The sequence below is a fragment of the Eriocheir sinensis genome, chromosome 60, assembly GCF_024679095.1.
Source record: "Eriocheir sinensis breed Jianghai 21 chromosome 60, ASM2467909v1, whole genome shotgun sequence".
Taxonomy (NCBI): Eukaryota; Metazoa; Arthropoda; class Malacostraca; order Decapoda; family Varunidae; genus Eriocheir; species Eriocheir sinensis.
The window spans coordinates 8,026,754-8,049,352 of record NC_066568.1 but is presented as its reverse complement, the minus strand read 5'-3'; the positions used below and the strand labels follow the sequence as shown (position 1 = coordinate 8,049,352).

The 22,599-nt window shown below is 42.0% G+C and overlaps 1 protein-coding gene across 1 annotated transcript; it reads left to right on the top strand.

Annotated features, from left to right (window-relative positions):
* The first annotated feature begins 2,010 nt into the window (after positions 1 to 2,010).
* On the top strand, positions 2,011 to 22,390 carry LOC126985857 (E3 ubiquitin-protein ligase PPP1R11-like). The gene is made up of 4 exons (XM_050841334.1): positions 2,011 to 2,510; positions 12,297 to 12,405; positions 12,941 to 13,090; positions 13,934 to 22,390. The coding sequence occupies exons 1-4, from the start codon at positions 2,424 to 2,426 to the stop codon at positions 13,960 to 13,962; spliced, it is 375 nt and encodes a 124-aa protein (XP_050697291.1). The 5' UTR covers positions 2,011 to 2,423; the 3' UTR covers positions 13,963 to 22,390.
* Positions 22,391 to 22,599: the final 209 nt, after the last annotated feature.

The following is a 22,599-nucleotide window of genomic DNA, read 5'->3' as shown; positions in this document are numbered from 1 at the left end:
AATTTGGACAGTAATAAAATAACTTAATATAAAGTGTACTCACGTGTACTTGCATCGGTCCTTTCCTCAAAATGCCACTATCCCTGTAGATGTTCGTATATTCCTGGTCAGATTTGTCTATGCGGTCCGTCATCAGTCATGTGTGTATTTGTAATTTCAAATGTCTGATGCCGAATTTCCAAAGGTTCTCTTAGCATGATCATCCTTATCAAAGTACTTTTGAGTGCAGGGTTACGCTTCGCTGGGATGTGGTGCACGGAGAGGCCATCATGATTCATGGCTGCAACGTTCGTAGGCGAGTTGACGAGACAAACACCACACTCACTTAAATTAGCAGTTCCCTGAGAGAACAGTTTAGCGACCATACACAACAACTGCGTCTGAGGAGTGACTGCCGCCGCTGCGGGTGTGTGGTGGCGCCAGCAGCAGACGTGTACAGTGGCGGACACGTGAAGCACCTCAGCCACCCACGCGGAGGTGTGGTGCTCTCTGGACGTGGTAACACTGACGAGCATGAAGCTTCTCAGGTTTGTTTCGATCAGTCGCTGCGACGAACCGAACGCTGCTGTGTAGAGTCGTTGGTGGTATGTAAGGTATGTCTCGCCTGACAATACAAAAGCGTTTGGTGACTATAATTATCAAGAAAACTACAAGGAAGTTCCTGACGTACGTATGTACGTCGGCCACCTATATTTTATATATTTTTTATAGTGTTACTGTGCCGCTTCATGTGCTGGAACAGCCTCGTCCGGCAGTTTTTTTTTATCTCGACACCTTATCCCGTTTTTTTTTTTCTTTTTTATCTTTGGACGTTCGTATTTCATCATGGATGGCATCAAGGAGACTATATATCTATAGTCTCCTTGGATGGCATGCTCCTCCCTTCTCCTTTGTTGTTTACTTGCAACAATAAACTATCAATCAATCAATCTTTTTTTACATTGTTCTTTTTTTTTATTGGAAGGGGGGGGGGGGGCGGATTTCGATCGTTGGGGATATATACCCCAAGGGAGGCAGGCGGTTCATGCCGCGTAACCACCCAGACGGCTGGTAGAGAGATGCCCAATTCTTTCAAGGAGGAGGCCCAACAACGGGGCTGAGGGTGTCGGAAAGAGCCCACTTTCCACTCCCATGGCACCGGGTCTCGAGCCCATACGCTCCAGCACCCCACCGCTTTATATTCTTTAATTCTTACTTTACTGCTGTTCTTCTTTTATTATCTCCAAATCCCTCTTCTTTATTTGCAACAATAAACTATCAATCAATCAATCAATCAATCATATTGTTCTTTACCTATTATTTCTTATTTTACTGCGTTCTTTTCTTTATCTTCTTGCTTCAAACCTTAATTCTTTTTTTTATCTTCAGACGTCGTATATTTCGCCATATTTCAATGACGTGATGGACACTGCCTGACGTCACAGGAAGCGTACGTATATTTGTCGGCTTAGAGCGATAACAATTATAATATAAGTGTTGGATGAGCGAGGAAAGGGGTTAAGGATCGATAAGATGAAAACCACTACACCAGTCATCTTTATCTCTGACTTGATTTACTATCTGATCGAAGTATACGTCTGATAAAAACGATATCGAGGTTGTAGGTGGTTGTAAGTGGGTTAAATAAAGGAAATAACACCACCATTGCAAACACGACTTAAAATAGACACATATCTCTAGACTCAAAACATTATCAGAGGTTCTATCTATCTATCTATCAATTAATATATCAATCAATCAATCAATAAATTGTAAAAAAAAACAACGGAAATTATAACAGAAGATACAGGACCAAACTCAGTGTCATTACAAAGGTTAAACTTCACCCCATCAACTGAACTCAACCAAGCAAGAAGAACAGTAATAAATAAATGAATAAAAAGTCATAACATTCTCCCTTGTTGTTTACCTGCAACAATAAACTATCAATCAATCAAGCACATTTATGCGAGCCGTAGCAAAGACTAATCCTACACCCATCAACGTAACCAAGACCAAGACCAAGGCCCAATCAGCTGAGTTTTGTTTACCTTGAAGAAGAGGAGGAAGAAAAGGCCTTGAAGGGGGTCCTGAGAGCCGCCTCACGCCACTCACACGCTCCCTGGCAGCCACGCGGGGCACACCAGGCACTCGGCAACACACATAAACTAAAAGAAACACAAGAAAAACACAAAACAAACAATCACCGTGTGGATAACTGTCCGTGTCACCGCCATTGCACCCAGTTCGAAACCCAGTAGATCCCGCCTCTATAACAACCTCGAGGATAAATAAAACGCAATATAAACGTTTGGTGCGTGGTTGACTGTCTTCTGTGCCCTTGAAATTGACCCCAGTTGGAATCCCGTGAAGGGTCCTACGCTGACCCTGAAGGACGCCACGGGAGAGTCCTTAAGAGTCCTGAGGGTCCTTCGGGATTCGCCATGGCCACCTCCCTTCCTTCAGCTCCTTCAGGATCCGGCACGACAGTCGTTGATCCTGAACCCATCACTCTAGGGGCGGAAGAACAGGTAATAGTTTCACGCACCTGTTCTTCTTGTTCTTCTTCTTCCTGTTCTTGTTCTTGGTGACCTATTTCTTGTCCTTCTTTACCTTCTTGTTCTTTATCATCATCATCTTCCTCCTTTTCTTCTTCATCTTTTTCTTCTTCATCTTCTTGTTCTTCTTGTTCTTCCTCTTCTTCCTGTTGTTCTTGTTCTTGGTGTTTCCTTTTTTTTGGTGTCCTGTTTCTTGTCCTTCTTTACCTTCTTGTTCTTTATCATCATCATCTTCTTCCTTTTCTTCTTCATCTTTTTCTTCTTCATCTTCTTGTTCTTCTTGTTCTTCTTCTTCCTGTTGTTCCTGTTCTTGGTGTTTCCTTGTTCTTGGTGTCCGGTTTCTTGTTCTTTACCGTCTTGTTCATCATCATCATCATCTTCCTCCTTTTCTTCTTCTTCTCCCTCTTTTTCTCTTCTTTTTCTTCTTGTTCTTGCTTCACATCTCTCCCTCCCTCCTTTTCCTCCTATTCTTCTTCTTGCTTCATATCTCTCCCTCTTTCTTCTTCTCCTTCTTTTTCTGCTACCTGTCCTGACCTAATTACTGTACCTCACCTGCCTCTACCTCACCTCACCTGCCCTCATCTCGCATCTTTGTGCCTCCTCTTCCTTTCATTACTGTACCTCCCTTCTAATCCTCCTCCTCCTCTTCCTTCCTTTCTTCCTCCTTCTTCACCTCACCCCACTCTCCTTCCTCTACATCTGTTTTCCTTCTTCCTTTACTTCATTTTACCTCACCTTTCTTCTTCTTTCCCCTTCTTTTCCTTCTTTTTCACAACACCCAACCAACTTTTCTTCCTTCCTTCCTCTCTTTCTTCCTTTATAAATTCCCCTAATTTGCTCTATCCTCATTTATTCTTTCATCCTTCCTTCCTTCCTTTGTGTGCATATGAATGAGTGTGTCCTTCCATCCCTCCATCATTCTCTCTTTCCTTTCTTCCTTCCTTTGATAATTATTTGGGGTTATGCTGTAATTAAGTCACACCCTCTATTTCCTATCTTCTTGTTTTCTTTTTCTCTTCTATTTCTTCTGCCATTTTCTTGGTCTGGCTTGAAAGAAAAGGAGGGAAATAAGAGGTTGCAGAAAATACTTCATTGTCATTCCCCTTTCTTGTTTTTCTTTCCTTCCTTCCTTCTCTTCTTCCTTCCTTTCCTTCACTTCTCCTGACTCCTTTTTCTCCTCTCCCTCTTCTTTTTCCTTTCCTTTCTTTTTCATCTTCACAAAAATCATTATATATTACTTTACTATCTCCTCCAACACTATACTTTAATTCTACACCAAGTTTTTTTTAGAGGTCTGTGCAGGGAAAAAAAAACCATAACTATTTTATGAAGGCATCAAATACTGAGTGAAGAAAAAAAATGAACTTGTATGATTAGGTAACTAACCACGGTCACAAATTGAATATATATCTACCGACTACTGTAGCTAGGTCACAGCCTGCATCATTTTGTCTAATGGAGATAGTTACCTTCACAAATTCTTATACATTATTGAACTTTTCCATACTTACCGGAAATTTGTGATATTATATTTGTATTGTGTCGAGGAGGGATGATATATATGCTCCTGACTAACTTATTTGATTATTACTTATGTTGTTATAAACTCATGAAAATCTGATCTCTGGTTACTTTCATATATATAGATAAGATGAAGGATAAAATAAAAATACACAGATAAATGAGAAAATATATAATAAATAGAAAAAAACATAATAAGTGAATGAGGTGAAAAATAAAGAAAAAAACAGAAGAAAAAGAAAGGGATGAGAGAAAAGGAATAATGAAGTGAGAGATTGGAGGAAAGGGAAGAAGAGAGAGGAAAGGAAGAAGGGAGAGATAAATAGGAGAAGAAAAGAATAGGGAAAAGGAAATGGAGAGAAAGGGATAAAAGAAAGAGGAATAATAGAGAGAAAGAATGAAGGAGATAGAGAGAAAAAGAATAATGAAAAGGGAGGAAGAAGAGAAGGGAGGAAATGAAGAGAAAGGGATAAAAGAAAGAGGAATAAGAGAGAGAAAAAAAGAGAAAGAGGAGTAGGAAGAAGGGGAGAGGGAAGGAGAGAATGGAATAATAGGAGATAAAGCAAAACAAGAAAATAATGTAATGCAATTGACACATTCCTTGACCTACTAGGGAAAGGAAGTGTAGATAGTTGAAGGACACACACACACACACACACACACACACACACACACACACACACACACACACACCTATCTAGCCCCTCTCCTTGATCCATATCTCTCTCTTATCTATTTCCTCTCATTCATTTCTCTCCATCTTGTGTCTTCTCTCCTTCCCTCTCTCATTCTTCCTCCTCCTCCTCCTCTTTTCTTTCTTTCTATCATTTCTTTTTCTTTTGTCTTTTTCTCTCCACTTCCTTTTCTCTTTTCTTTCTTCTCCTATTCCTCCCTTTCCTCCAATCTCTCACTTTATAATTCCTTTTCTCTCCATCTCCCTTCTTCCTCTCTCCCCCCTTCTTCCTCCCTTTTTCCAGTCCATCCCTCCGTCACCACTACACACACACACACACACACACACACACACACACACACAGAGGGACAAAAGGAGGTGTCTGTCTGTCTGTCTGTCTGTCTCCAAGGGAATAATATAAGAGAAAGTTTAAAGCAATAAGGACTTCACAACTCCACCCAGGACAGACATTGTTGAAAATCCCACTCCTTGCACCCTCGATTTCACCCTTATGTCCTCTAGTAAATTGGGGCTCATTGTCCTGGAGAGAGAGAGAGAGAGAGAGAGAGAGAGAGAGAGAGAGAGAGAGAGAGAGAGAGAGAGAGAGATCACACTAGTATATTCTTCACACGTTTTTTTTTACATTACCGGTATCACTTTCTCTCTTTATTTGTGTGTGTGTGTGTGTGTGTGTGTGTGTGTGTGTGACTGTCCCTCTCTCTCTCTCATTTCATCTGATTGATTTATGTCCACACACACACACACACACACACACACACACACACACACACACACACACACACACACACACAAAACTGGGTCACTTGCTAGTTAAATGGATACACTTAGTGACCTCATCGCCCACACCATAATAAATAATAATAGTAATACTCTCTCTCTCTCTCTCTCTCTCTCTCTCTCTCTCTGTGTTATCATTCTGCTTTCTTATTTATCTATCTATCTATCTATCTATCTATCTATCTACTTTTATATTCACATTATTTATTTATGCACCTCTTTATCAATCTATCTCTATGTTCATCTTTATTTATTATTTCATCTATTATCTTATTATCTATCTATCTATCTATGTTCCTTTTTATCCATCTTTCTTAATCTATCTCTCTTTATCTCTATCTTTTTATCCATTTTCATCTTTATTTTTATTGACTGTCTATCTATTTCTCTATCTATTTATCAGTGTGTTCCTTTTTATCTATCTATCTTAATCTATCCATCTTGCTATCTCCTTTTTACCCAACTCTCTCTCTCTCTCTATCTTTTTATCCATCATCTTTATTCTTATTGACTATGTATTTCTCTATCTATTTATCTGTGTGTGTTCCTTTTTATCTATCTATCTCCTTATCTCCTTTTTACCCAACTCTCTCTCTCTCCGTAAGCCAGATCATCCCGCTCTCACCTCAACTTTCACCTGGTCCAAGGGTAAAGATAATGAGCGGGTACAGAGACAATTAGCCCCTGCCGCAGCCCACTCCCAGACAGACCCCTTGCCACATGACTACTAAAAAGAGAGAGAGAAAAAAAAAATAACAACCTTGAATGCACCAAAAAAAAAAAAGCGAGGAAAACTGACCACATACGAGTTTGTCATTTTGGGTCACCAGGTACTCAGAATAGGGGGTCGTTGAAAGTGTTATGGAGGAGTTAGAAAAGAGAAGAGGAGGAGGAGAAGAGGAGAATGAATGCTGTGGTAGTGTTGAGGGAAGGCGTGGGAAGTAAAAAAAAAAAAAAAGGGAAAATTGTGAACAGGATCGCATGGAAATTGTTGCGTCAAGGGCTGGAGCTAAAGAACAGAGGTTAAGGCTACGAGGAGAAGGACGGAAGATGTGTTGGAATTTAGAAAGGACTGAGAAGGAGTTAAAAGGAGGAAAAATTAAGGACTGCAAGTGAATTAGGTTACAGAGAGGAAGAGAGGTGTGTTAAAATTTAGAAAGGACTGAGGAAGGAGATTAAAAGGAAGAAAAATTAAGACGGACTGGATATGAATAAGGTTACAGAGAGGAAGAAGAGGGGTGTTTTAGACATTAGAAAGGACTGAGTAAGGGAATCATGTTTTTTAAAGGCCCCTCAGCGAGAAAAATGAAAAAAAACATCACTCACGCAAACCATTTCATAATGTATATCAACGTATTTGTGATCAGTTTATACATCATCTATTTGGGGGGGGTTTATATCATGGCAAAAATTTGGCCCGTCGCTGCTACCGGGTTAAAGAAAGACAAAAAAAAGTAAGAAGAACGTTAATGAAGGAATGAGGAAAGTGTGTTAGAATGTCAAAAGGAATGAGGAAGGATTTTAACCTGGTAGTGACGGGCCAAATTTGTGGCTTTACCGTGTAGCAGTGATGGGCCAAATTTGTTGCTTTACCGTGTGGCAACGATGGGCCAAATTTGTGCCATGATATAAACCCCCCAAAATAGATGATACATAATCTGACCACAAATGCTTTGATATGTATTATGAAATGGTTTGTGTGAGGGGTGATTTTTTCTCATTTTTCTCGCTTAGAGGGACCATTAAGAAACATGATCCCCGCTGCTACCAGGTTAAAGGAGAAAAAATTAAGGACTGGAAATGAAGGAGATAGAGAGAGAAGGAAGGAATCAGTCTTAGAATCTAGAAGGAATGGGAAGTAGGAAGTAAAGGAAGAAAAGTAAGGACTGGGATTGGGGAAGTGAAGAAAGGAAAAATAAGGAGGACAGACCGATAAAGAAGGAAATGAAGAAGAATTAAAGAGAGAGAGAGAGAGAGAGATAGAAACTTGGGATTGGGAAAGAAGTTAGCGGTAAAAGAAGAAAGAGGAAGAGGAAAGGAAAAATAAGAAAGATAGACCGATAAAGAAGGAGATTAAGAAAGTGTGAGAAGTACAGAGAGGAAGAAGAACTAAAGAGAGAGAGAGAGAGAGAGAGAGAGAATACAACGAGGAAAAGGAGGGAAAAATGATCACATCCAAAGTTTCCTTACTGTCACTTGTTGTATTTAGAAAGGAGATCATTCTTAACCCCTTGACTGCAGATTTCCTACAGTCATACATCACCAAGCTTTAAGAATGGAGCAAAAAGTGGCTGCTACAATTCAGTGAAGAAAAATGTAAAGTTCTGCAGCTTGGGAGGGGATATCCAGCATACCAATACCACATGGGAAACACTCCACTATCCACCACAGAGGCAGAGAAAGACCTGGGAGTGTATGTTACCAGGCTACCAGTGAAGGGATATCCAGCACACCAATACCACATGGGAAACACTGCACTATCCACCACAGAGGCAGAGAAAGACCTGGGAGTGTATGTTACCAGGCTACCAGTGAAGGGATATCCAGCATACCAATACCACATGGGAAACACTCCACTATCCACCACAGAGGCAGAGAAAGACCTGGGAGTGTATGATGCCAGGCTACAAGTGAAGGTGAAATCCGTGCCAATCGCAGCGAATGGGTTAAGTACTAAAAAGAGGTAAAAAGAACAACCTTGTGTACACTGTGATGAGGAAAATGAAGGAAAACTAACCACAGACACATATAAGTTTTTTCCTGTAGGTCACGAGTTATATTTAGAAAGATCGTTGTTAGATAGAGAAGAATAACAGGAGAATAACATTACCTTGATTATTTAAAAAGGAAGAGTAGGAAAAAGGAGGAAAAAAATAAACATCAGAATATCGTCCTATACGTCAAGACTTATTATTTAGCAAGAAGTTCATTATTAATTTGATAAGTAAAACATGACCTTAGTAAAATTTGAAGGGAAAAAACATGTAACCACAAATAATTTTCCTTCTATAGGTTAAAAAAAGAGGAAAATTCAAGAAGAGGATTATGCAGAAGAGATTAGGGAAGGAAAAAGAAATCAAATAAGAGAAGAAAGAAAGAAGAAGTAAAAGAAGGAAGAAGGAATTAAGGAAGGAGTTAGAAGGAGAAATAAAGAAAAAAGTGAAAGAAAGGGAAAATCCAGTCACTTCTATTTCCTCCTTCCAACAACCATTAATACATTGACCAAGAAATAAAGAAATAAATAATAAAATAAATAAAGAGGAGGAACAAGAGGAAGAGGATGATACAAAACTAGTGAAGTCCAAGGCAGTGTTGGTTTAGTTAGTTAATGAAGCTTAGGGATTAATTAGGTCAAAATGTAGGTCAGGGCAGAGGTCACTTAATTTACTTGCCATATTATCATCTCTCTAATTGATGTTATATGATGCCAGTGAGAGAGAGAGAGAGAGAGAGAGAGAGCATAATAAGGCAAACTAATGTATTTTCACACCTTCTCTCACACTATGGAGAGAGAGAGAGAGAGAGAGAGAGAGAGAGAGAGAGAGAGGGAGAGCACACATAATGAGGCAGACTAATGTATTTTCACACCTTCCTTCACACTGTACTGCAATTAATAAAAAAAATAGTCGTAGAAAATAAAGATAAATAGTGTGTGCTCTACGATAACATAAATAACTAAGAACAAAACAGAATAACAGGTATGAATAATGATGATAATAGGATAACGATAGGAAAAGAAGTAATGGATGGTGAAGGAACGGAAAGAACGAGAGTGAGAGAAAGAACGAGAATGAGAAAGAAGAAAATAAAAAACGAACGGAAACAAGATAAAGAAGAACAAGAAGAAAGGAGAACAAGACAAACAACAGGAACAAGAGAAAAAAAAATCAAAAAAAAAAATCTATCCAATGAGAGAAAGAACGAGAGAAAGAAAATAAAAAAACAAAAGAGAATGAAAACAAGATAAAGAAGAACAAGAAAGAAGAACAAGAGAAAAAAAGAACACTGAGTAAAATAAAAATTAAAAAATCTATCCATCGAGAGAAAGAACGAGAGAAAGAAGAAAAACAAAACAAAAAAGAAGGAAAACAAGATAAAGAAGAACAAGATAAACAACAGGAACAAAAGAAAAAAAACAAGAACACACTGACTAAAATAAAATAAAATAAAAAAATATCCCACGAGAGAAAGAATGAGAGAAAGAAAAACAAAAGAGAACAAAAACAAGATAAAGAAGAACAGGAAAAAAACAAGAACACAGACTAAAGTAAAATAAAATAAAAATCTAACCCCATCACTGCCGCCGCCCACACACTGTTTTCTGGGCATAAGTGGCCCACACACATGTACCCTTAAGTGACCCAGATCTAAGTGAACCCTGTCCCTTCCCTCCCCTTCCTCCCCTCCTTTTGACCTTCCCCTTCCTTTCCTTTCCTTCTTCTCCCTTCTCTCCTCCCCTCTCTTTTTGTCCTCTCCTTCCTCACTCTTGCCCCTCCCTTTCTCTACCCTCTTCTTCTTCCCTCTCCCTTTCTCCTCCACTTCCCCCCTCCTCTCCTTCCTCCCCCTTCTGTCCCTTCCCTTCCTCCCCACCTTTTAACCTTTCCTCTTTTCCCCCTATGCTCCTTCCCCCTTCCTTTCCTTTCCTTCTCCCCCCTATCATCCTTTCTCCTTCCCTTCCTCCCTTTCTCTCCCTCTTCCCTCTCTCTTTCTCCTTCCCTTCCTCCCTCTTACGTCTCCCTTTCTCCTCCACTTCCCCCTCCTCTCCTCCCTCCCCTACTTTCCCTCTTCTCCTCCCCTTCCTCCCTCTTCCACCCCTTCCTTTCACAAGAGTCATGGGTCAAGGAGATGGTGTATATAGGGACAGCTTGGCATTGCTTCTTAACTTTACTGCTTCCTTTTAGCCTTGAGGGAGAAACTATGTCACAGAGTATATATGATTCTCCTTATTCTGTTTATTTTTGTGGTGATGGAAGACCGGACTCACCTAGGGCTAAATATGACAGGGAAAGGATACTGTTAACTTAGAGAAGAAGGGAATGGATAATATTATGGAAGAAGCTAATAGTTGGGGTGTTCGCTATAGCTGTGTGTTGCCTCAGTGCTCATCTCTGTCACATCAGGGAGGAGAAGGTTTGTCACAGTATTTCTCCTCCCTCCCCTCTTGTCCTTCCCTCCCTTTCTCTACCCTCCCTTTCTCTACCCTCTTTCCTCTCCCTCCCTCCCTCTCTCTTTCTCCTCCTCTCCTCCCTCCTATCCTTCTTCCTCTTTTCTCTCCCTCCTTTCTCCTTTCTTCCCCTTCCTCCCCCTCTTGTCCTTCCCTTTCTCTACTCTTTTCCTCTCCCTTCCTCCCTCCTATCCTTCTTCCTCTTTTCTCTCCCTCCTTTCTCCTTTCTTCCCCTTCCTCCCCCTCTTGTCCCTCCCTTTCTCTACCCTCTTTCCTCTCCCTTCCTCCCTCTCTCTTTCTCCTCCACTGCCTCCCTCCTCTCCCTTCTCCTCTTCTTCCCCCATTCTCCTCCCCTTCCTCCCCCTTTTTATATCCCTCTCCCTCTCTCCCCCTCTTCACCTTCTCTCCCCCTACTTTCTCCTTTCCTCCCCTACTTCTCCCCTCCCTCCCTTCCTCTACCTCCTCCCTTTCCTCCCCCTCTGGATGCACTGACCTGAAATCTCTCTTCATTTTTTAATCTTGCAAATGTTTTCTTTTTCTCTTTGTCTTGTGGGTTTTGAACTTTTTCTTACCATTTTCTTGTTTTCTTCTAATTTATTTTCTTCAGTGTGATATTATTTTGTTGTTTTGTTTTTATCTTTCGGGAATTTTATCTTATTCTGGCTTCTTCGTTTGTTTTTCTTTCATGTTTTCTTTTTCGATCTTGTGCACTTGAACTTTTTTTTTTTCATTCTCAAAAAAAAAAAAAAAAAAAAAAAAAAATCCGCTAGGCCTTTTATCACATTCCTGTATCTTTTTCTCATTTGCAGACACATTACTTCACTTACAGCTCCCTCCATATGATCCATTCCCTTCTTCTCTATGTTAACAGTATCCTTTCTCTATCATATTTAGCCCTAGGTGAGTCCGGTCTTCCATCACCACAAAAATAAACAGAATAAGGAGAATCATATATACTCTGTGACATAGTTTCTCCCTCAAGGCTAAAAGGAAGCAGTAAAGTTAAGAAGCAATGCCAGGCTGTCCCTATATACACCATCTCCTTGACCCATGACTCTTGTGAAGGGAAGGGGGGGAAGAGGGAGGAAGGGGAGGAGAAGAGGGAAAGTAGGGGAGGGAGGAGAGGAGGGGGGTAGGGAAAGGGAGGAAGGGAAGGGCAAGAGGGGGAAGGAGGGAGAGGAAGGGGGTAGAGAAAGGGAGGAAGGGAAGGGCAAGAGGGGGAAGGAGGGAGAGGAAGGGGGTAGAGAAAGGGAGGAAGGGAAGGGCAAGAGGGGAATAGGAGGGACAGGAAGGGGTGAAAGGGAGGAAGGGAAGAGGAGGGAAGGAGGAGAAAGGAAGAGGGAAGGAGGGAGAGGAAGGGGGTAGAGAAAGGGAGGAAGGGAAGGGCAAGAGGGGAATAGGAGGGAAAGGAAGGAAAGGGAGAGGGAAGAGAGGGAGGAAGGGAGAGGGAAGAGGGAGAGGAAGGAGGTAGAGAAAGGGATGGTAGAGAGGAAGGAAGGAAAGGGAGGGGGGAAGTGGGGAAGGGAAGGAAAGGGTGAGGAAGGGAAGGAGAGGAAGGGGGTAAGGAGGACCGTCCAACCTAACCTGTATTTCCCTTCTCCAGGTGTCCAGTGGGGTGGTGCGCCTGAAGCTCCACAAGCCCCGAGCCAAGAAGGTGAGCTGGACCAACGACACCGTGGATAATGAACACATGGGGAAGAAGAAGTCAAAATGTGAGTCCCGTCAAACCGTCAATATCTACTTCATCCTCCTTCCCCCTCTCTCTCTCTTTCTCTCTCTTTTTTTTCTTTTTTCTTTTTTTTAGGGATATTTTTTTTTTTTACAGCAAAGGAAACAGCTCAAGGGCAAAAAAAAGGAAACCATGATGAAAAAAAGTCCTGTGTTTACTTCTCTCACATTGCTGGTTTCTATTTTTGTTTTTTCTCATTTGATATTTGACCCGGTAGCAGCGGGGATCACGCTTCTTAATGGTCCCCCCAAGCGAGAAAAATGAGAAAAAATCACCCCTCACACAAACCATTTCATAATATATATATCAAAGCATTTGTGATCAGTTTATGTATCTTCTGTTTTGGGGGGTTTATATCATGGCACAAATTTGGCCCGTCGCTGCTACACGGTAAAGCCACAAATTTGGCCCGTCGCTGCTACACGGTAAAGCCACAAATTTGGCCTGTCATTGCTACCGGGTTAAAAGAAAAATTTGTAGTTCTTTCGAGTTTTCTGAGGTCTCATTTATCGCCACAGGTTGTTGTGTCTACGTCAAGCCTCATGAGCTGGAGGTGAGCAGCTCGGACTCGGACGATGATGAGTGTGAACATTGCTACGGCCACGTCGAGAAGAAGAAGAAGAAGAAGAGCGACCAGCCAGCACCCGGTAGCCTTCAGAATAACGGAGGTGAGAACATGTGCCAGGATATTGTCCCCACTGTATAACTTTCTGGGGTCCTCAATCTTGTGTTTATTTTTTAATGCTGGGAGTGATGTTAGTGGTTCAGTGGTGCAGGCGAATTTTTTTTATAGTGGTTGCCATGATGCATGACTCTTGGGGCATATGGGACTGCTTCCACGAGCTTCTCACTGTAAACTGTAAATCCAAATGTTAATCTATGTCTCCAATGGTGTTAGTGGTTCAGTGGCACAAGCAAATTTTTTTTATAGTGGTTGCCGTGATATCTGACTCTTGGGGCATATGGGACTGCTTCCACGAGCTTCTCAATGTAAACTGTAGATCCAAATGTTCATCTATATTTCCGATGCTTTCTTTGTTCATTGGAAGGGAGATTAGTTAAGCTTTTTGAACCACCACTAAGCTCATAAAACTACCCATGGAAACACCCACAACAACCCTTAGAGAAGCCTTACCAGATGTATTTACCTAGTTGTAGTTTTACAGGGCCTGGGCTTTACGCTCGTGTGGTCCCGTCTCCATAATCTATATTTATCCAACTTTTCCTTAAAGCTTTGGACACTCCTCGCCGATACTACATCCTCACTCAGTCTGTTCCAAACCTCTACATTTCTTTGTGGGAAGCTATATTTTTTTTATGTCTCTCAAGCATCTTCCCTTCCTCAATTTTTTACTATGTCCTCTTGTGTTCCTGGTGGTAATTTCTTCCGTGTGTGTGTAGGTATGTGTAAGTCTTAGTGTGTGTGTGTGTAGGCGTGTAGGGTGTTAGGTGTGTGTATGTAGGTATGTAAATAATTGAGAACGAGGGCCTAATACACTCTCTCCCCTTAGACATTGGCGGTAGCAGCGAGCAGAAGTGAAGCGACGCAGTTTTCGTGGCTCTAAATGTGACCATCTCCCAGTCATGCCAGCGCTGTTAGTCTGTGGTGGTAAGAGGAGGAACGGATGAAAGGAAGAACAGAAGGACGGACGGATGGATGTACAGTTAATCACACCACTCCTGGCAGACCGTTTCCTAATATTTAACGACCTGAGTTTCTGCGTGTTTTAAATGTTCTCGTTGTAAGTGCCGATATCATTTGTCTCTGTGTGCGAGCGAGCGAGAGAGAGAGAGAGAGAGAGAGAGTGGCCAAGTGCGTGCAGGTGTGATGTGATGTTCTGCTCTCGTTAAGGTAGAGAGAGCACGTGGATTGTTATGCTGCGTTCTGGCGTTGTTGTTGCGCTGTGTGAAGATGGTTTAAGGATGGGGGAAGGGAAAGGCAATAGGGAGGGAGGCAGCCTTACTTACTACTACAGAAGGGAAAGAAGGAGAAATTATTGACAAGTCTTCGGTTCGTCATAAAAATATCGCAGAAAGGAGACAGAAGATTGCAGGCATGTCAAGACAACCTTACTTAAAAACTGAACCGTTGGACTTAAAACAAATATTCAGGTTATCGTAGAAACACTGCTGGAAGGTTGTAGTGAGAATGTCATCAAGGGGGAGGGAAACAAGCTTACTTCTTCAACGGAAAATGAAGAACCTAAACTATCGGACTAAACAAATCTTCAGTTCATCGTAAAAACATCACATGGAAGGATTTTAGCGAGGAAATGCATAATGGCTTGTTGAAAGGGATGGTGATGATGGCTACCGTTTACCGTTTACCGTTGATGAGGTTTCAGGCCCTGGTCCGCCGTCGTAGCAGCGCTCCACAGGGCCGCCAACATTATAACAGTAATATTAGCACCGAAAGTTGTCCTCAATTCTCATGTTTGTGAAGTTATTGGGGTGTTTGGTCTTGGCGCCACAACTGTAGGGCCATGTTGAAAGGGAGAGGAGTCAAACTTAAAATGCCAAAGGGAAACAAAAAGTGAAATTAATGAACTTATCTCCTCTTAAGTGTATCGTAAGAAATGCATGAGAGTCTGTCAAGATGGACGGGAGAAAGCCTTACTCACCACAATAAAAGGGAAAGAAAAACTGAAACCATTGGGTTAAAACAAATAAGAAGTTCATCGTAGGAATGTTTTGATGTGAGGAATGCATCAAGGTGTGTCGGTACATGTATGGCCGACAAACCCATGTGATATAGCGCCTAGGAAGGAGAATTCAAAACCACACATACACACAAACCTCTTGGGGGACTTATGCAGAAAATGACAGTGTAAAAATTGTATTGGAGAATATCGGTTTAAATTCATGGCCGACAAACTTGTGTGATAAAATGTCAAGGAAAGAGTATTCAAACCCATATCTCACACACACACACGCCTGTTGTTTGTCATGTTTGTCGTGTGTGGGTGCTGTTATCTCCTGGTGGGTGTGGTGTGATGGCCGGCCTCCCTGGCGGGTGTGGGCGAGGGAATATTATGTATCATAGCGGAGGATATTTTTGATAAAGAGTTTCCAGTTGTTTGTGGCGTTGCCGAGCAGTGAGAGAGTTGTTCCAGGTGAGTGGCTCAGCTATGCATGTGTGGGAGAGAGAGAGTGAGTGAGTGGTTCTATTTATCATAAAATTCTGCGGGCATTGAAATATCAGTAAGGGTGTGGGAGGCAGCTAAATTGTGTTGTGAGGGTTTGTTTCCATGAGTGTTTGATGTCACGAAGACTTGTGTTTCTTACAGCAAGTCTCAAAAAACAGCCTCTTTTTATTTTCATCAGTGCAGTGAGTGTTTCAAAGAGAATCAAACATGATACAAGTTAAAATTACCACTCCATTGGTGGGAGGGAGGGAGGGAGGGAGGGAAGCCTTGGCTCATGTGCACTGAGTGATGGGCAGGGTGAGGGACATTCCTTGTGTTCCACCCGGACATGGGGCCGAGCCTTGGCCTGCGTGTACACCAGATGAGTCAAGTCGTAGAGGCAGAAGCTGCTCATTCTCAAAAGGCCTCAAGGCCAAGGGTGAGCCTTATCAGTCTGATGTGATACACTGCCCATAGTTCTTTGTTACTATGTATTGGACAACATAGTGTTGTCTACAGTGTGGCCTCAGGTGCGGGGCTCAGCCGGGTCAGGAAGAAGATCACCGCTCTGTGTTCTCAGTGATAAGCGCTGCAATGCCTCGGTTTGTGTGGTTTGTCTTCAGCCATTATTGCCTCAGTTGCCAAAGCTTGAAATCTTCCATGAGTGTTGCAGTGGCACATCAGGCACTCCACTGTCAAGGCATGTGGCAAAGTTTTGTAAAGACAGGCGCCCAGAGTGTGGGTGTGTGTGATAGGCCTCAAGCACTCGCTGGGCCTCGCTGTGAGCCGCGTCAGTGTGCCAGTAGCTAGCGCCTCACCAGTTGAACTTTTCCGTAGAGGTTATGTTTGCTGATTTGCACGCACCACTCCATTTAGTAGTCACTTCAGGATAACAGTCACTAAAACACCTTAGCCTAGATGTAGGAAGCACTTGATTACCATTTTTTCCTCTTAGAATACAAAAATTAAACCCTCTCCAAATTTTCAGCTGCAATTCATTTCCATGTTTTCTTTTTCTCATTTGCTTACTTCTTTTTCTGAATAGAGTTGCCAAGTCTCCACCTAGTGTAGAAGGTGAACAGAAGACACCCAGCAATACCAGTAGAACAATAGTAATAATAAAAACCTTAGTGTGTACCATTGTGTAAACTGTAATTACGTAATGAACTGCACAAATGATGGTCGAGATGGTGACACACACAAGCTTAGGTTAACAAGACAGCTTAGTTTAATGAGCTGGCTTAGGGTTGTGTCCATGGAGGTAGGATTGGTGGAGGCAACATCAGCCCAATTAAGTGAATCCGCCCGAGCTGTCATTTTTACGGCCAGGTGTCAGGTGTTGTCAGGTGAGCCATGGCCGTTAGTTCTCACCCCGGGCCAGGTATCCCCCATCTTCTAGCCGTAAAGTTGACAGTTCATCGGCTTCACCTCAATGAATGGGATTAGCAGGCCGTGTTGACTCTACCAATTCTACCGCCATGGTTGTGTCTGTACGAGTGGAGGGGGCCAAGGGGACACCCACACAACTCATGGCTCGGGTAACTTGATCGATCCTGCCGGGAGGGGCCTGGGATGGACAGGACAATTGCATGGAGGCTTGCTCGGGGGGACTGTTAGGGGTGAAGGCGGTGAGTGAGTGAAGCGACGGGACCCCTGGTGTATGCTCCCCATTAGTTCAGTTAAATGGATTGGCTTAGTTTAACGAGTTGGCTTAGTTTAGCATATCTTGTCACCTCATGAAGAGCCGCATCACTTGAGAGAGGCGCAGGCTTGGCCGTCTCCTGTGCTGGGGTGTGTCTGCCAGTCTGTACGCACCGCCCCAAATTGTACTCAAACGCATCAAGGATAAACCTGCTCTGCTAAAAAGGAAAAGGGAAAAAGTCCTTCATCGTTTTTTATTTCTTTGTGTATATTATTTTTTTCATTTCTCAGTATTATTATTTTTTTTTAGCTTGTCACAAATTTGTACATGATGTTTTCTATGAAGTGAAGTAATGCCAAAATATAAATTGCTGTCATAGTACTTATCTACAATGTCATGTTATCAGTTATAGTACTTATGTTCCACGACTAATAATTTTCATAATTTAGGTCAGTTTTCTAAAGCAACATTTTCCTGATATAAACACTAATTGAAACAGTTTGTACAAATTGGCGAACATAACCTATTTGAGACATGACTGGTGATGATGACGACGATGAATGTATGAAACACAGTGTTGGGCATGGCGAGCGGCGGGTGTTTGTCTCCGAGATAACTGTGTGTTGCCAAAGTGAGGTCACGAATGGGTATGACTGACTGCATAATAACATAAGGTCCAAACACAGCAACACTTGTATTTTTTATGTTTATATGAATCGGCAGAGATAAAATTGTCTTGAGCATAACATTACGAGAAGCACTTGCAATGCCGGAGTCTGTTTTCACTTCTTGCCGGCGAGAGATCTCTGAAGACTTCCATTGTCAGGAGCAGCAGCAGCATGTTCCCTTGTGGCCAGGGTTGCCAGATTATCGTATTCACCACATTGTATTCATCCTTTTTAAGCCTCAAACTCTCGTACCTACACAAATGACGATAGAAAATTGAAGTTAACGTTAAAACTCCTATTTATTGATGTTTCTATGTGCTCTTTTGCTATGGTCATTGGTCAGAAACTACGACAATACAATGCGATGAGTACGATAATTTGGCAACGCTGCTTATGGCTTTAGTCCTTCCTTTATGAGTTGTAGATGGTGTCCCGGCCTAGTGCGTAGTGTGTGCTGTGTGCTGCTTACTGCTACAAGGGTGTGCCCACGTCTGTCTGCACCATTGCAATTAGTACTCATGTCAGGAGAAAAAAGTAGTCACACCTCAACATCCACAGGGGTTAGGTAACAGACACACCCGTGGATATCTGCTTATAGATGCTTACATACTTATACCAACCACTAGTGTGATCGCTTCAAGTATGAGGAGTATCGAGGATTGACTACGTGGTTATATTTGCTTTGGTAATGATTCTGATACAGTACAGTTCATAAAACATCATTAATATCACATACTACGATCCTTAGGTCACTTGATGTATGAATCCTGGAACATGATCTTATTATTTAAACCTCAAGCTCTGAACGTATATGTGATATGAACGTATGTAAAGTATATGAACGCTTTGCTTCACAATTGCATTCCCTAAAATGTAACCCAATTGTAAAGCGAGGGATACCTATATATAGTAAAAGAGATCAATATGGATTCTTTAGTTCGAGAAGTTGTTTTTATCTGCTCAATTTTCTATCACTTCTTTCCCCGAGTGAGCAGCGTTGCCAGATTGTCATCCTCAGCCTATAACATTTACCACTTTCCGACCCCAAAACTGTCTCCTCCATCCCAATAGCTAGATTGATTAATAGTTACCGTCGAAATGGTTAATTACTGATGTGTTTCTATTTTTTCGCATTAGTTGTGGAGCCAGAAACTGAAAAATACGATGCTTGGAGTAGGATAATCTGACAACGCTGCGAGTGAGTACTAATTGGGGTGGTGCGTACAGACTGGGCGCGACACCCCCCTCTCCAGCATTATTACCATACACCGCTGTAGTGACGTAGTGGTGTCTGTGTTCTCTAGGCTGCACCGCTGTCCCTGCCTCTTTGCTACCCCCCCGCACCACCACCACCACCACAGTCGCTGCCAGCCATCAATTTCGCTAAGTCCCCCCTCGCCTGGTTCCTCACTCTTAATCCATGGTACTTGCAATGTGTTTTTTCTACAGTAAACTCAAAGGATAAAATAAGTGCTAATGTCATGAATAAGGAGATGATTTCATGGTGTATAGTACTCTCGAGATGGTTCAGACATGCGTTTCTTTTTACCACCAAGTTCGCTAAGTCCCCCCTCGTCTGGTCCCTCACTCTCGAAGCAGACAAGCTGTGGTCATGGATCTAGCTGAGAACTTAAGCCTTTCTTTACATGAACAGATTCTCATATAACGTTATCAATAGGAGGTTAATCCATGGTACTTGCGATGTATTTTTTCTACAGTAAACTCAAAGGATAAAAAATAGGTGATGATGTCATATAAGAGGTAATTTCATGGTGTATAGTACTCTTGAGATGGTTCAGACAAGCGTTTCTTTCTACAGTTAAGGAATCACTTCTAAAAAAAATTATGGCTTTTGTACACTTTTACAATAGACAAAATCAAGACATCATTCAGTTTAAGTAAGTTTCCCATCATTAACAGTTTAAGTAAGTTTCCTATCATTCACATATAAGTAAGTTCCCCCATCACAAAGACAACAAAATCTCGCGACAGATATTTCAGGATTTTAAGATCGCTTCCCCATAACAAAATCAAGACAGTGGTTTTAAGTAAATTTCCCCTTAAAAAAAACACCAAAAAATCCAACCAACCAATCAGAAAGGACTAGAAAAGAGGGCGGAGCTAATGGGGGCTTAACCAATCAGGGAGGACTTCTGTAAAAGGGGCGGGGCTTAAGAACGCTGGCTGGCTGTAACACTCTTCAATCCGCTGCTTCCTTGTGAGTGCGTGTGGTTAGTTTACTTTCTGCTCCACGTGTTTGGTGTCCTACTCTTAGTCCTTGCCCTCCGCGTCTCTGTAACAAGGGCAAGGAAATAAACCGAAGAGCATATCATGTAAATAAGTCTGTTTGCACCCACTTGTGATGCATAGGAAAACATGTCCCTGCTCCCTATCCTTCCTGTGTTTCCTCTGTTTCCCTTTCTCTCTCTTTCTCATATTTTCTGTTTCTTTTTCTTTCCCTCCCAATTCTTCCTTTTTTTCCTTCTATGCCTTTCTCTCTCTCCCTTTTTACCTTTCCTCTTGATTCTTCCTTCTATTTATTCCCTTCTCTCTTTCTTTCTCATTTTTCCATTTCTTTTCCTCTCAATTCTTCCTTTTTTTCCTTCTATGCCTTTCTCTCTCTTTTTACTTTTCCTCTTGATTCTTCCTTCTATTCCCTTTTCTCTCTCTCTCATATTTTCCTTTTTTTTTTCCCCTCCTATTCCCTTCTTTCTCTCTCTCATCCTTTCCCTTTCCTTTCTTCCTTTTCTCTCAATTCTCCGTTTACCTCCCTATCTTCCAATCCCTCACTCCATCTACTTCCTCCTATCTCCTTCTCTCCCTCTTCTTTTCTTTTACCTCCCTACTTTCCTACCCTTTCCTCTCTTCCTTCCCTCTCAATCCTTCTTCTTCCTCTTATCTCTCATCATTTACATCACACATCCTTGGTCCCTCTCCCTTCTTCACATTTCTCCTTTATCTTTTTCCTCTCTCCTCCATTTCTTTCCTCCAATCACCTCCCTCACACATCTCTGGTCCCTTTTCTTTCCTTCATTTTTTCCTCCAATCTCTTTTTCTATTCCTCTCTTTTCCTTTCCTCTCATTCCTTCTTCTTTCTCCTCTTCTCCCAATTCCGTTCTCTTTTAAATGCTATTCTTCTCTTCTTTCCCTTTCTTCCTCTCTTCTCTGATGTTGAAGGAGGTTGAGTTAAGTGTTAGTTGTCTCGTTAGTTAGTTCGTTTGTTTGTGTTTATCTTCTCTGTGATTTAACTAACGTATTATTCCGTCGATTTTGGTGTCGCCATAACGTGTTTTTTTTCGTTTTTTTTAGGTGTCGTTTCGTCTCGGGGGCGTTTTCTGTACATATCCAATAATGATGTGTCAATGATTACAACAGATGCAGTTTTATGTAATGTCTGTTTTGATGCGTGTGTCGTCGCCTTCGTAAGCAAACGGCCAAAGTAATTTCTCAGTGACTTACAGATTTTCGGCTCTCAGTTTTCATCATGTGTCGCACTTAAGGTACAGTTGTCATTTTAACCCCTTGACTGCGTATTTCCTACAAGAAGACATCGCCAAGCTACAGGAATGGAACAAAAATTGGCCGCTACAATTCAGTGAAGAAAAATGTATAGTCCTGCACCTTGGGAGGGAATATCCAGCATGCCAATACCACATGGGAAACACTCCACTATCCACCACAGAGGCAGAGAAAGACCTGGGAGTGTATGTTACCAGGCTACCAGTGAAGGGATATCCAGCATTCCAATACCACATGGGAAACACTCCACTATCCACCACAGAGGCAGAGAAAGACCTGGGAGTGTATGTTACCAGGCTACCAGTGAAGGGATATCCAGCATACCAATACCACATGGGAAACACTCCACTATCCACCACAGAGGCAGAGAAAGACCTGGGAGTGTATGTTACCAGGCTACCAGTGAAGGGATATCCAGCATACCAATACCACATGGGAAACACTCCACTATCCACCACAGAGGCAGAGAAAGACCTGGGAGTGTATGTTACCAGGCTACCAGTGAAGGGATATCCAGCATTCCTGTAGCTTGGTGATGTCTTCTTGTAGGAAATCCACAGTCAAGGGGTTAAAATTCACCTTCACATTGCCTGTCTCACAAGATGACTAGAATATTATTTTTTTCATATTCCCCAAAAGTAAAGAAAAATGACTCAAGCGGTTTATTTACGCAGGCGATGGACGTTATTTCAGTGGCTCTCCCCGATCCATTATTGTATATGTTAGTTATTATCATTATTACTCTTGTTGGCACTAACCTATGTAACACGACCCCCCCTCCACTCCTCACCCCCCTCGTCCCTTTCGTTCATTATCGGTAACTTGTATATTTCCCTTCCTCTCGTCTTTGTGTTAACAGTGAATCAAAACTGAACCAAATTCTCACAAAACCCAAACTCACTAGCATTGTTTTCCCCCATACCAAAGAACTAATAAAGTGTTCAGACTGATAAATAAATAACAGGAGAATCGGAAGATGACGACTTATTGAAGTATAATAAAACTCAGTACTTTGTCTGTGTTTTCTTACTCCTCCTTACTCATTCCTATTCTGTTATCCCCGCTCGCCCATATCACAAGCTCTCCCTTCTTTGGCCATTCCCTTACGCCCATACCACAAGCTCTCCCTTCCTTGGCCATTCCCTTTTGCTCATATCACCATCTCCAAAGTCAGTCATTTTATGGGTATATGGCAGGTAGAAAAGTCCAATTTTGATAAGGAA

Coding starts and splice junctions, on each gene's coding strand:
- LOC126985857 (XM_050841334.1), top strand. CDS start 2,424: ATGGCCACCTCCCTTCCTTCAGCTCCTTCAGGATCCGGCACGACAGTC. Junction 12,406..12,940: donor GGGGAAGAAGAAGTCAAAAT/GTGAGTCCCGTC, acceptor TTATCGCCACAG/GTTGTTGTGTCTACGTCAAG. Junction 13,091..13,933: donor TAGCCTTCAGAATAACGGAG/GTGAGAACATGT, acceptor CTCTCCCCTTAG/ACATTGGCGGTAGCAGCGAG.